Source organism: Hylobates moloch, unplaced genomic scaffold, assembly GCF_009828535.3.
Source record: "Hylobates moloch isolate HMO894 unplaced genomic scaffold, HMol_V3 SCAFFOLD_10, whole genome shotgun sequence".
NCBI classification, from domain to species: domain Eukaryota; kingdom Metazoa; phylum Chordata; class Mammalia; order Primates; family Hylobatidae; genus Hylobates; species Hylobates moloch.
The window spans coordinates 23,372,516-23,387,052 of NW_026652285.1; the positions used below are offsets into that span (position 1 = coordinate 23,372,516).

A 14,537-nucleotide genomic window follows, 5' to 3' on the forward strand; every position below is an offset into this window, starting at 1 on the left:
AATAAATAAAATAAAATAAGATAAAATAAAATAAAATAAAATCCCTCCGTACTTCCTGATGCTTTCAGAGTCAAGATCTCCAATGTGAGGCTCTCCATGGCTGGCCCCATCCATCACCCATCAGTCCGCCCAGCTCACACCCACTCTCTGATTTCCTGCATGTCAGGCTGCCTGGAATGACCCTCACTCTCTCCCACCTGGACACTTTCTGAGACTTCTCTTTAGAAGCCTTCCCTTACTCTTCTCAAATTTACCTAGTTAACATTCATGCATCCTTCCCACCTTACCTTTAATGCCCCTTCCCCAGGGAAGCCTTCCCTGACGGCCCCATGCTGGTCTCGGTCTGCCTTTACACACATCCCTGAAGCACTTCTCCCCGACTGCACTTTTTCATAGTTGTACTCTTACATTCAATTGTATGATTAGCACCAGAGGGCAGACTTCCGGATCTCCAGTAAAGTGCGTGGCATATAGTAGGTGCTCAACACCTGAGTGAATGGCTTCTGTGAGAGCAGGAAGGTGAGTGAATGGAAATTTTTTCCTTAAGGCTTACAGGGGTAGCTCTGACCTAGAGACATCCATTGCAACCTTTTATTCTCATACCCTTCCCAAGGCTATCACGGTTCATATCTGCACCCTAGTCTGTGCTTATCACACAATACCAGGCCCTGAATACAGCTCTTCAGACCAGCCATACTGTGAAGCTGACAGCCCTTTCTGCACCTGCAGATGTAACCATACCTGGGCTTCTCCAGGGATGGTCTAAGCCTAGGCTGAGCTCGCCAGGTGCAGTGACTCACAACTGTAATCCCTGCACTTTGGGAGGCCAAGGTGGGTGGATCACCTGAGGTCGGGAGTTCGAGACCAGCCTGACCAACATGGAGAAACCCCGTCTCTACTAAAAATACAAAATTAGCCAGGTGTGGTGGCACGCGCCTATAATCCCAGCTACTTGGGAGGCTGAGGCAGGAGAATCGCTTGAACCCAGGAGGTGGAGATTGCAGTGAGCCAAGATTGCACCATTTGCACTCCAGCCTGGGTGACACGGCGAGACTCTGTCTCAAAAAAAAAAAAAAGACTAGGCTGAGCTCCAGACAGAGACTATGGCTGTGACTCCCCACCAGGCCTGGGCTGGAATTGAGATTGCTCCAAGTCCTCCAGAAGGGCCCTAGGAAAGACCTGTGGTCCCAGCATCCTCTCCAGCCCCCCATCTCCCTTCTGTGTTTGTAAACTGTCCTACTGGGTCTTTTAGTGGTTTCCTTCTTCGGGACAAGAAAAATGCCCTTCTTTCCTCTTTTCTTCCCAAACAGCCTGACCTAGGGCTCTGCTGGAAAGGTAAGGCCCGATTCAGCACACTCCCTGTTTTCTCCCCAGGCTTTACCACCCTGTAGCTGCAACTTTAGCCCTGGAAAACAGAGGGGAAGCTGGTAAGTAGAAGCCCTGTTGGGTGTTAATAGGGATCTAGAGCTCCTCCTTCCTAGATAAGGGGAGACAGCAGGAGTCCTGCTAGGTTACCTACCCAGGCGAAGGCCACACAGGTGTGGTACATGGGGGAGGAGGCTGGCACGAAGGTGCGGTAGCGGCAGAGCATCACCAGGCTGGCCAGGCCATTGAGAAAAGAGGCCACGGCAGATGCCGGCTCTTGAAAGAACAGGAACCGGGAGAAGGGCCACTGAAAAAGAAGCAGATGAAGGAGGTTTGAGGGGCAGGCAACCCTCAACTGGCCCAGTCCACCTATTCTTGACATGCTGCAGCAACAGGTCCTCAGCTGGGTCCTCAGCTCTGGAGTTCGGCCAAAGCCTCAGGTTCAGGACCTCTTCAGACCAATGAGCCACCCTCCAGTGCCTGGTTAAGAGTTATACCCCCATCCTGGCCAGCAGGCACAACACTGTAAGTCCTGATCTCTGGGAAGACCAGATGGGTCAGGGTAGATGACTCAGTATTGCCTGGTGGAAACAGCACAGAGTTGCCATCCAGAAGACACAGGTCCCAACCCCTCCTCTACCACTGACCACAGTCCTCTGAGCCTCAGCTTACTCAGTGAAAAACAGGGGCGAATACTTCCTGCCAACCTCAACAGGCCAGAATGAGATAATACTGGATTGAAAGGTACCAGCAGGCCGGGCGTGGTGGCTCATGCCTGTAATCTCAGCACTTTGGGAAGCTGAGGCGGGAGGAACACAAGGTCAGGAGATTGAGACCATCCTGGCTAACACGGTGAAACCCCGTGTCTACTAAAAAAAAAAAAAATACAAAAAATTAGCCGGGTGTAGTGGCACGCACCTGTAGTCCCAGCTACTCGGGAGGCTCAGGCATGAAAATTGCTTGAACCTGGGAGGTAGAGGTTGCAGTGAGCCAAGATCATGCCACTGCACTCCAGCCCAGGCGACAGAGGGAGACTCCGTCTCAAAAAAGAAAAAAAAAAGGAAGGAAGGAAGGAAGGAAGGAAGGAAGGAAGGAAAGAAAGAAAGAAAGAAAGAAAGAAAGAAAGAAAGAAAGACAGACAGACAGAAAGGTACCAGCAAACTGTGCCTCGCTAGACAAGCTGAAGCGTATTACTGTGAATCCAGACCCCTACTGGAGAAGCAACAGGAAACAAGCCACGGTAGGTAAGGGAATTTGTCCCCGCAGTAAGGTGGGAATCTCAACCACTCTAAGAGGCCCAGCACCACTCTCTTGGGAGACTCCAAAACCTTCCAGATATTGCTACTCCAAATCCAGAGGCAGGACACATGGGTCCTATCCAATTTTATGGAAACCAGCAGATTTTGGGGAGAACAGGTAGCTGCCCCAAACACACAACCATCACCACATGCCTCAGATTGCTTGGACAGTGTGGTCCAACCAGGGGGTATCTTACTCCTACCACACTACTATCATATGCCTACCCTGACCCTCCAACTCACCTTGCCATGGAATTGAGGCACTTTGTGACCTTCCTGGAGGTAGAGCCCAACGGTGACCCACATACACTCATACTTACAGTCGTCCCGACAGGTCCATCCTGAAACAGACAAATGTGGCCTGGTGAACTCCCCAGCACAGAGAGGAAAGAGAGAGCATGAATGGGGTCCAAGCTGAAATGCAGGCCAAGAGGGCCTGTAAGTTGGAGAGAACCAGGAGAAATCTCAAAATTCCAGCTTCCAATTTGAATGAATGAGAGATGGTGAGACGTACACATAGGGGAAGGTGTATGTATGTATGCATATTTTGGTGAGCAATTAGAGATATTTGTCTTTTTTTTTTTTTTTTTTGAGACGAAGTTTTGCTCTTGTTGCCCAGGCTGGTGCAACAAGATCACCGAGTGCAATGGTGCGATCTCGGTTCACTGCAACCTCTGCCTCCTGGGTTCAAGCGATTCTCCTGCCTCAGCCTCCTGAGTAGTTGGGATTACAGGCATGCACCATCACACTCAACTAATTTTGTATTTTTAGTAGAGATGGGGTTTCTCCATGTTGGTCAGGCTGGTCTTGAACTCTCAACCTCAGGTTATCTGCCTGCCTCTGCCTCCCAAAGTGCTGGGATTACAGGCACGAGCCACTGCACCTGGCTTTTTTTTTTTTTTTTTTTTGAGACAGGGTCTCGCTCTTTCATCCAGGCTGGAGTGCAGTGGGGAGATCATGGCTCACCACAGCCTTGACCTCCTGGGCTCAAACGATCCTCCCACCTCAGCCTCCCAAGTAGCTGAGACCACAATGTCTGGCTAATTCTTTTATTTTTTGTAGAGAAGGCATCTTGTCATGTTGCCTAGGCTAGTCTTGAACTCCAGGGCTCAAATGATCTTTCTACCTTGGCAGACATTTCCTCTCCTTTTGCTCAAGTCCATCAAGGTGTTGGCATCTGATGAACTCATCTATGGAAACCTGGGTTTATGTTTGTCCTTCCTGAATATAGGATTTGCTTTTACTCTCCTGGAAGGAGTTCTTGCTGTCTTACCCCCTTCCTACGAAAATGAAGCCCAAATTCTTCAACCTGACTTTTGAGGCTCCAAATTGCCTTTCCAACCGTATTGGTCACTACTCCTGTTCATGTACCCTGCTCCCTGAGTAAATAAAGCTCCTGGATGTGCCCACATCTGCCCAGGGCATCCATTCTCTCTGTTCTCTCTGTCTAGAATGCAAAGTGGTATAATAGTAAAGAGGACAAGCTTGTGGTCAAACAGGCCAGAACTGGAAACTCCACTTTACTACATACTGGCTCTGTGACCTTGGGCAGGGCATTTAATCTCTCTAATCCCCATCTGTAAAACTGGGATTAGAGAAACTATCTCAAAGGGTGTGATAAAAATTACCTGACATATTGTGACACCTGTCACACAGTGAGTGCTCAATACGTTGGTTCTTTGCCCACTATGGTCCAAATTGAATGTACCAGTCCAAAGTCCCTCCTTCACACAAAACCTTCCAAGATGATCCCTGCCCCCACGTCTTCAAAGCCGGAACTGACACCTTCCTATCCCAAATGCTTCCTAATCAAAGAGTCTTTCAGGGGCTCAAATCATTCTCTGCCTTGCACTTGAGAAGGCTCATGTCCCCGTGGGGACTGTCAGTCCCAATGGGCGGGACCCTGGTCTGATTTCTGTGCCATTCCTAGACATTGTAGCCCGAATGTATTTAATAAACACCCTTTTGACTGAATAAATAAGTAAATGAAAGCTTCTGGGAAAGTAAGAGAGGCTCGTAAGGCTCTCATCACCTTAGGGGCTTCACTCACTTACATTCATAAGAGACCTCGTGGGGAAACTAAGGTTCAGGGATTGCAGAGGCGTATTGGGGGCGCAGGGGGCGGGAGCAAGACAAATGGGCGGGGCTTACCGTGGGGGGTGGGGCTTACCTGCTAGACTCATGTAGATTGGCTGGCGGGAGCGGAAGTGATTCAGAGCGCCCCCAGAACAGTTCTGCTCTTCGCACTGCAGTACGCAGTCGCGGTACACCGGCTCACGGTCGCCTTGGGAGCAGCTCGCCAGCGCCGCGGCCCCAGCTAGCAGAACCAACCGCGCCGCCCGGCCGGCCATCCTTTCTCCCTGGCTCGCCGCCGGGGGAGGAGCTTAGGAGTATGAAGCTTCCACTTCCGGAGTAACCGGAAGTTCCTGTGTTCTTTATTCTACTCTCCGCTGACGTCCACCCAGTTTAAATTAAAGTTCCCGGATTTTTGTGGGCGCCTGACCCGCCTCTCGCCCACCTGCTGGGGCCATATATCGAGGCGATAGGGTTGAGGGAAGGGGGACGCCTGATGGGTTAATGAGCAAACTGAAGTGTTTTCTATGATCTTTTTTGAGGTAGGACTGCTTACCGTCACCAGCCCTGTCGGATTTTCTTCCTAAACGTACTTGTAACTATCCACTTCTCTCCATCTCTTCTGGCACCACCCTGGTTAAAGACATCATCATGTGTCGCCAAGACAGCCGCAGTAGCCTCTTAATGGCTCTCCCTGCCTCTACTTTTGCCCCTTCCAACCTGCGCTCCATTTTGAAAAATTAAAATTTGCCCATATCACTTTTTTTTCTTAAAATTATTTACTGGCTCCCAATTACCTTGGGTAAAATACAGTCTCCACAAGCCCTGCATGATTTGGCCCCTGCCCACTGGTCTCCCTCACTCCCTTGCTCCAGACCCGCTTCATAGTGCTATGTCCCTCAAGCTTCCTGACTGCCTGACCTGGTCTGAATCACTCACTCTTCTTTTTTCTTCTAGTCGCAATTGAAGTACCACCTCCCGAGGGTGATTGCTTCCCCATGCAGGGTAGAACCTTTGCTGTCCTGTTCACCACTCTACCTCCAATGCTAGCACAGAATTTGGCTTATGGTAGGCGCTAAGTGCGTTTGTTTGTTCGCCTGTTTAATGAATGAACAGCATACATCAACATAAGAACTTGACAAATCTAGGGCTGTAAAATCATCAGTATGGTTCTACAATGAGATCGGAGAGATGTAATATTTCTAGGAAAATTAGGAGGAACCCTGGGAACAGGACGCTTGCTTTAGTATCCTCTCCCCGCTCACCTCCCCTGCACTCCCACCAGCACCGACCCACACCCAATCTCATAGAAGCCTTGTAGCTAAGGATCACCCTTTCTCCTCCCCCATTCTCCTCACCCCTTGTCAACTTTTCTTTTTTTGTCCTGGAAGTTGGAATGAGTAAGAAGTAGCCTGGGATTCCATTCACTCACTTAACAAACATTTCTGAGTCCTCAGCTCTAGCACCTTGCTGAGCAAGGCAAAATCTCCAGGAGGCACCATTCGCATTGCATTTTCTGTGAATGGTGCTCTGGGGAGCAGCATTCACATTGCATTTTCTGTGAATGGCAAATTCTTCCAGTTAAATGAAACATGAATAGTGTCCCCTGGAGTTGACCACCCAACTGATACTGACTGAGAAGTTGAAATGAATAAAACAACCCCTTAGCCCTCCAGGAGCTGACCGGAAATCCAGTGCTAATACTACTTTGCATCTTACAGATTAGTTCTTTTACAATACTTTTTTTTTTTTTTTCATTTCATTTTGTCCTTACTGTGACTCTGGGATGAGTCTTTTTATGAGGATCCTCATTTAGGATTAAAGAGGATGAAATTCTGACAAAGTAGGGATTCTTCCCTTTAGAAAATTCCTAAGTAAGGCTGGGGGCGGTGGCTCACTCCTGTAATCCCAGCACTTTGGGAGGCCGAGGCGGACGGATCACCTGAGGTTAGGAGTTTGAGACCAGCCTGACCAACATGGAGAAACCCCGTCTCTACTAAAAATACAAAATTAGTTGGGTGTGGTGGTGCATGCCTGTAAGTAGCCTGCAGCTACTTGGGAGGCTGAGGCAGGAGAATCGCTTGAACCCTGGGAGGCAGACGTTGTGGTGAGCCGAGATTACGCTATTGCACTCCAGCCTGGGCAACAAGAGTGAAACTCAAAAAAAAAAAAAAAGAAAGAAAGAAAAAGAAAATTCCTTCAAAATTTTGAAGGTTCCAATTTTGAAGGCCTCATCCTATATTAGTCAAACACACTGAAATATAGTAACGCCCCACAATAAATAAGATTTATAAATAACTGTACATGTATATAATTCAATCTAATTGCTGTTAATAGTTGATATATTGCTACATTTATATACATTTAGTTTAAAAAATTTTTTTTCCGAGACAGCCTCTCACTCTTTCACCTAGACTGAAGTGCAGTGGCATGATCACGACTCACTGCAACCTCGACCTCCCAGACTCAAGTGATCCTTCCACTTCAGCCTCCTGAGTAGCTGGAACTGCAGCATGCACTACTATGCCTGGCTAATTTTTTTAATTTTTTGTAGAGACAGGGTCTTGCTACGTTGCCTAGGCTGGTCTCCAATTCCTGGGCTCAAGTGATCCTCCCGCCTCAACCTCCCAAAGTGCTGAGATTACAGGCATGAGCCATGCCACACGGCCATAAAATATTAATTTTCGCAGCTTTCTTATATTTTAGAACTAACAGTGGAAATTTGTTCAGGTCTAAAGTATTTCGGAGGTCCTTGAAAACCCATGCCTACATACCTGATGGAAAAAGCAATCCTAGGTTAATGGTGGAAGGAGGAGTAGAGACTTCTGTTCTGTTGACTTCTTGGAAGATGGGGTATTTGTCTCTCTGGGACAGCTCTTGAGAATTTCCCTGCCAGCACAGCCCCAGATAATAATCTCTAGATGGCGATTACCTGGCCTCTCTTTCCAACTTTCTAGCCTGGAGCCCCTAGTTCTCCCCTGAGACTCCTTAGCTTGTCCTTCTTCCTAACTTGTATTTGGCTTCAGATGTGAGCCACAGTCTGAAAAGTCACTAATTCATTCCTTCAACTCAGGCTTATTGAGTCCTACTGTGTATCAGTCATTGTACTCATGGGGGAAAAAAAGAGAAAGACAAAGCATATGTTAATAGTAGAGTGTGCTGGCCAGGCACGGTGGCTCATGCCTATAATCCCAGCACTTTGGGAGGGCGAGGCAGGTGGATCATCTGAGGTCAGGAGTTCGAGACCAGCCTGACCCAACATGGAGAAACTCCATCTCTACTAAAAATACAAAATTAGCCGGGCGTGGTGGCATTTGCCAGTAATCCCAGCTACTCGGGAGGCTGAGGCAGGAGAATCGCTTGAACCTAGGAGGCAGAGGTTGCGGTGAGCTAAGATCGTGCCATTGCACTCCAGTCTGGGCAACAAGAGCAAAACTCCATTTCAAAAAAAAAAAAAAAAGTATAGTATGCTAAAGGCTCAACGGCAGCAAGCTGACCATATTCTTAGATCAAAATTGGTAGAGAGTCTACAATGAGGGTTCCTTATTCATCAAATGTTTATTGAAGTTTACCATGTGCAAGTGTCTGGGAAAAGAGTGATGAACAAGGCACTGTCCTTTTCATGGTCAGAGGAGGGAGACAGGCCATAAACAAGTGTCAAACAAAAGACTGAAGCCAGGCGCGGTGGCTCGCATCTGTAATCCCAGCACTTTGGGAGGCCAAGGCAGGTGGATCATGAGATCAGGAGATTGAGACCATCCTAGCCAACATGGTGAAACCCCATCTCTACTAAAAATACAAAAAAATTAGCTGGGCATGGTGGCACGTGGCTGTAATTCCAGCTACTCAGGAAGCTGAGGCAGGAGAATTGCTTGAACCAGGGAGTTGGAGGTTGCAGTGAGCCTGGATTGTGCCACTGCACTCCAGCCTGGTGACAGAGCGAGACTCCATCTACATTAAAAAAAAAAAAAAAAAAAAATATATATATATATATATATATTTACACATATACGTACCCTCTAACCCAGCAATTTCACTCCTAGGTATACCTACATAAGCTCCAGTATACCTAAACAAGTGCAAATTTGTGTAAGTACAGTTGTTTGTGGTAGCATTAGTAATTGTTTTCAATAGCAAGAAGAAAAAAGGAAACAACTAAATGTCCATCCATAGGAAATGAATTATATTAATGGAGGGAGAGCCATACAATGGAAGGCTGAACAGAAATTAATAGGAATGGGGTAGATTTGTAATGTACTAGCATGGTAAAACCTTCATTTTATATATATATATATATATATATATATATATATATCTTGTGCCTCAGCCTGCCGAGTAGCTGGTATTACAGGTGTGCACCACCACACCTGGCTAATTTTTGTATTTTTTAGTAGAGACGGGGCTTCACCATGTTGGTAAGGCTGATTTTGAACTCCCGACCTCAGGTGATCTACCCGTCTCAGCCTCCCAAAGTGCTGGGATTATAGGCATGAGCCACCACACCTGGCCAAATATTTTTGATAAGTATCAAGTGCACAGTGCAGAACAAAATGTGTGTGTGTGTGCATGTGTATGTACACCTATACACTTATATACAGTACCCCATGTGAAGAAAAATAAGGGCACGTGTTACACGCGTAGTATTATGGTTGTTATTTTAGAGAATATATCTAGAAAGATAAAAAAGAAAACGGAAATAGTTCTTGCCTCTGATGGGAAGTGGGACTATGTGCCTGATCAATAGGGAAGTAAGGAACACTTTTTTTTTTTTTTTTTTGAGATGGGAGTTTTTGCTCTTGTTGCCGAGGTTGGAGTGCAATGGCACGATCTTAGCTCACCGCAACCTCTGCCTCCTAGGTTCAAGCGATTCTCCTGCCTCAGCCTCCCGAGTAGCTGGGATTATAGGCATGTGCCTCCACGCCCGGCTAATTTTGTATTTTTAGTAAAGATGGGGTTTCTCTATGTTGGTCAGGCTAGTCTTGAACTCTCGACCTCAGGTGATCTGCCCGCCTCAGCCTCCCAAAGTGCTAGAATTACAGGCCTGAGCCACCGCGCCTGGCCAGGAACGCTTTTTATTTTTGTACTTTTAAAATTGTGTACCATCTGTGTATATAATCAATTAAAAACAAAGAAAAGCCCGGTGCGGTGGCTGATGCCTGTAATCCCAGCCCTTGAGGAGGCCGAGGCCGGTGGCAGATCACCTGAGGTCAGGAGTTCAAGACCAGCCTGACCAAAATGGTGAAAACTCATCTCTACAAGAATACAAAAATTAGCCGGGCATGATGGCAGGTGCCTGTAATCCCAGCTACTTGGGAGGCTGAGGTGGGAGAATCGCTTGAACCTGGGAGGCAGAGATTGCAGTGAGCCAAGATTGTACCACTGCACTCCAGCCTGGGCAACAGAGCAAGTCTCTGTCTCAAGACAAAAACAAAAACACACACAAAAAATGTAAAAACAATTTCATGCAGTAGCAAGCATCGAGTTAAATACAGTTGACCCTTGAACAACACAGGTTTGAATTGCACGGGTCCATTTATACTCACATTTCTTCCACCTCTGCCACCCCCAAAATAGCAAGACCAACCCCATCTCTTTTCCTTTCTCTTCCCCCTCCTCAGCCTACTCAATGTGAAGATGATGAGAATGAAAACCTCTGTGATGATCCACTTACACTTAATGAATGGTAAATATGTTTTTTCTTACTTATGATTTTCTTAGTAGCATTTTCTTTTCTCTAGCTTCCTTTATTGTAAACATACAGTATATAACACATATCACATACAAAATGTGTGTGAATGGACTGTTTGCTATTGATAAGGATTCTGGTAAACAGTAGACTATTAGTTTTTTTTGTTTTGTGACAAGGTCTCGCTCTATCACCCAGCCTGGAGTGCCGTGGTGTGATCATGGCTCACTGCAGCCAAAAACTTCTGGGCTAAAGCAATCCTCTTGTCTCAGCTTCTCCAGTAGCTGGGAATAAAGGTGCTTGCCACCATGCCCAGCTAATTTTTTAAAGTTTTTGTAAAGACAGTGTTTCCCTATTGCCTAGGCTGGTTTTGAATCCTGAGCTCAAGCAGTCCTGCTACCTCAGCCTACCTAAGTGCTGGGATTACAGGCATGAGCCATGGTACCCGGGCCAGTAGTTAAGTTTTGGGGGAGTCAAAAGTTATACATACACAGATCGCTTGAGCACAGGAGTCTGTGGTTACAGTGAACTATGATCACACCACTGCACTCCAACCTCGGTACAGAGCAAGACCCTGTCGCTTAAAAAAAAAAAAAAGCGCTGGGCATGCTGGTATGCTGGTGGCTCATGCCTGTAATCCCAGCACCTAGCACTGTGGGAGGCAGGAGGGAGGATTGCTTGAGGCCAGGAGTTCCAGGTCACTCTGACAACACAGCAAAACCCTATCTCTACAAAACAAATATTTTTCTAAAAATTAGCCAGGCATAGTGGTCTGCACCTGTATTCTCAGATACTTGGGAGACTGAGGTGGGAGGATTGAGCTATGATTGTGCCACTGCACTCCAGCCTGGATGATAGAGCAAGACGTTGTCTCGGGAAAAAAAAAAAAGGTTATGCACAGATGTTTGACTGCATAAGGGTCAGCACCCCTATCCTCCGTGTTGTTTTCAAGTGAACTGTATGACTGGATAATGTGATAGTGACAGCAGGAGGCAGGGGAATGGGGAGGGATGGGAAGCCTACGTTGGATTGGGTGGCTAGGAAAGGCTTTTTTGAGCTGAAACCAGCATGACCAGAAGGAAACAGCCATATTAACACCTGGGGCTGGGCACAGCAGCTCCTGCCTGTAATCATGGCTCTTTGGGAGGCCGAGGTGGGTGGATCACTTGAGGTCAGGAGTTCGAGACCAGCCTGGCCAACATGGTGAAACCCCGTTTCTACTAAAAATACAAAAAAAAAAAATTAGCTGAGTGTGGTGGTGCACGCCTGTAGTCCCAGCTACTCAGGAGGGTGAGGCAGGAGAATTGCTTCAACCCGAGAGGCGGAGGTTGCAGTGAGCTGAGATCATGCTACTGCACTCCAGCATGGGAGGTAGACTCCATCTCAAAAAAAAAAAAAAAAAAAATTTGCCAGGCATGGTGGTATGTGCCTATAATCCCAGCTACCCAGGAGGCTGAGGCAGGAGAATCTCTTGAACCTGGGAGGTGGAGGTTGCTGTGAGCCAAGATCATGCCATTGCACTCCAGCCTGGGCAACAGAGTGAGACCCTGTCTCAAAAAGCAAAACAAAACAAAAAACCACACACACAAATAACACCTGGGGACAGATTGTTCTAGGCTGAGGGAACTGCCAGTGCAAAGGCCCTAAGGTAGGAACATGCTTGGCATCATTGAAAAACAGAAAAGAAGCTACTGGCTGGACTGCTGTGAGACTGAAGCAGCAGCCAGAGACAGGTCTCAGGTCATGGTGGAGAGCTGAGGCAACGGGAAGCCAATGAGGAGTGTTTTGGTCCTGGAGCAAATGGCATGACTTGATTTATGTTTAAAACATTTACTTTGGTCTAGGCACGGTTGCTCACACCTGTAATCCCAACACTTTGGGAGGCCAAAGTGGGAGGATCACTCAAAGTTCAAAGTTCAAAGCTGAGCTATGATCAGGCCACTGCTCTGCAGCCTGGGTGACAGAGTGAGACCCCGTCTCTAAATAATAATAGGGGCTGGGCGCGATGGCTCACGCCTGTAATCCCAGCCCTTTGGGAGGCCGAGGTGGGTGGATCACGAGGTCAGGAGTTCGAGACCAGCCTGACCAACATGGTGAAACCCCATCTCTACTAAAAATATAAAAATTAGCCGGGCATGGTGGTGCGCGCCTGTAATCCCAGCTACTCAGGAGGCTGAGGCAGGAGAATTGCTTGAACCCAGGAGGCGGAGGTTGCAGTGAGCTGAGATTGCACCATTGCATTCCAGCCTGGGCAACAGAGCGAGACTTCATCTCGAAAATAAAAAAATAAAAATAAAAATAAAAAATAATAATAATAGGGCTGGGCGTGGTGGCTCACGCCTGTAATCCCAGCACTTTGGGAGGCCAAGATGGGCGGATCACCTGAGGTCAGGAGTCTCAATTAAAAAATAAATAGGCTGGGCGCAGTGGCTCATGCCCATAATCCCAGCACTTTGGGAGGCCGAGGTGGGCAGATCACCTGAGGTCAGGAGTTTGAGACCAGCCTGGCCAACATGGAGAAACTCTGCCTCTATCAAAAATATAAAAATTAGCTGGATGTGGTGGTGCATGCCTGTAATCCCAGCTACTCGGGAGGCTGAGGCAGGAGAATCACTCGAATCCGGGAAATGGAGGTTGCAGTGAGCCGACATCATGCCACTGCACTCCAGCCTGGGCAAAAAAAAAAAAATATATATATATATATAAAATAAAATAAATAATAATAAAACATTTACTTTGGCTGCTGTTGCTGGGGGGGGCATTGCAGGGCGTCAAAAGTAGCACTGGTGGAGGGGGAGTGATCAAAGTCTGGTGCTTTAGCTCAAAGGAGAAATGACAGAGACTCAGACTAGCTGGTGATGGAGGTAGAATAAGCATAAATGTATTAAAAAGAGGAGTTGATAGATCTTAAAGAATGATTGGATTTGAAGGGCAAAGGAAGAGAAGAATCAGCCAGGTGGGTTCAGTGAATGAAACCATCAGAAACGAATTGTCCCCTGAAATCAAGACTTTGTGATTGCCTTAGTTGTATGCTTCTCAAAGGTTCCTCGTCTCCTCTTCCTCGGACCAAAAGTCAGAGGCAAGAATGCCCTCATTCACACCCCAGTGGTCTATACCTCCAGCAGCAAGTCAAGTGAGCAAGTGATGTCCTGAAAGGCCCCGTGGATCAGTGGAATGGAGCAGGCAGGAAGACTTAGTGCTCCTGAAACAAGGAATCCAGAATCTGGGAGAAGGATGGCTCAGTGGGGCTTTCAAGGGACAAGTGTGGGGGTTGAAGGGGTCACTGTCCCTATACCAAATCCAAAAATATTGTGACCAGGAACCATTCTGTCCAACTCTTCTATTGCAGATGGCAAAGCAAAGCTATATTCAAGGCCACATGCAAAGCTACTCCCTGAGCAAAGAGTCACAGATAAAATGGGGGCACCAGTAGAATGGCCAGGACAAACGCAGTGCAGCACAGAGACTCAGACCCTGACAGCCATGCTTGCGCAGGCAGTGATGAGAGTGACATGTACTGTTGTGGACATGCACAAAAGCGAGGTGAGTCCCAGGACAGAAGAGTGCTTTTTGTTTCATCAGAGCAGCCTGGGGAGAGATAAAAGCTACTCCTGGGGCCCGGGCCTGCATTCCTGAGATGCGGGTGAGAGGGGCCCAGGGTCAGAGTGTCTGGCAAGCTTGGCTCTGCCTCTTTGCTGTCCTGGAGACTAGGGCTAACCCTAGGCTCAGGGAGTGGCCTCCCAGTGGTTAGGATACAAGTAAAGTGCTCATCAAAGGCCACCCCTAGGAAGGACCAATTTTACTATCAGAAGCTTCTAAGTTATCCTCCTTTGGCCCAAAGGGACACCTCAAGCCTACTCTGAGGAACTCTTTCCAATGAACTAATTCCTACAGTCACTTCCCCAGCAACCTGTGCTTCAGCCTCAAGGCACTGTGGGGTAGGCCTCAGTTTGTGGCCTGGACCTCGGACTGTGGACCGGACGGCTCCTCCCGATTTCTGTTTGTTTTCAGTCCTCTGACCCCAAGCTGGCTGGTGAAGTAGGTAGAGGGAGGAGACTTTGGTGCACGCGTACACACACACACACACACACACACACACACACACACACACACAC

General features: G+C 47.6%; 2 protein-coding genes across 6 annotated transcripts in view; one reads left to right on the top strand and one right to left on the bottom strand.

Annotated features, from left to right (window-relative positions):
- PGAP3 (post-GPI attachment to proteins phospholipase 3) overlaps positions 1-5,057 on the bottom strand; it is a 16,587-nt gene extending 11,530 nt beyond the window's left edge. For 2 of the 4 annotated variants that reach the window (XM_058445316.1, XM_058445315.1), the window contains exons 1-3: positions 4,834-5,057; positions 2,907-3,004; positions 1,520-1,672 (exon numbers count right to left, since the gene is read on the bottom strand). In XM_058445316.1, coding sequence (XP_058301299.1) covers positions 1,520-1,672; positions 2,907-3,004; positions 4,834-5,014 — 432 coding nt within the window. In that variant the 5' untranslated portion in view covers positions 5,015-5,057. The remainder of the gene's footprint in view (positions 1-1,519; positions 1,673-2,906; positions 3,005-4,833) is intronic. The other 2 variants (XM_032163490.2, XM_058445314.1) reach the window with 1 other exon arrangement.
- ERBB2 (erb-b2 receptor tyrosine kinase 2) overlaps positions 4,940-14,537 on the top strand; it is a 43,414-nt gene continuing 33,816 nt past the window's right edge. Inside the window, exons 1-3 of one of the 2 annotated variants that reach the window (XM_032163488.2) lie at positions 4,940-5,278; positions 5,694-5,804; positions 10,355-10,419. In XM_032163488.2, coding sequence (XP_032019379.1) covers positions 10,371-10,419 — 49 coding nt within the window. In that variant the 5' untranslated portion in view covers positions 4,940-5,278; positions 5,694-5,804; positions 10,355-10,370. The remainder of the gene's footprint in view (positions 5,279-5,693; positions 5,805-10,354; positions 10,420-14,537) is intronic. The other variant, XM_058445310.1, reaches the window with a different exon arrangement.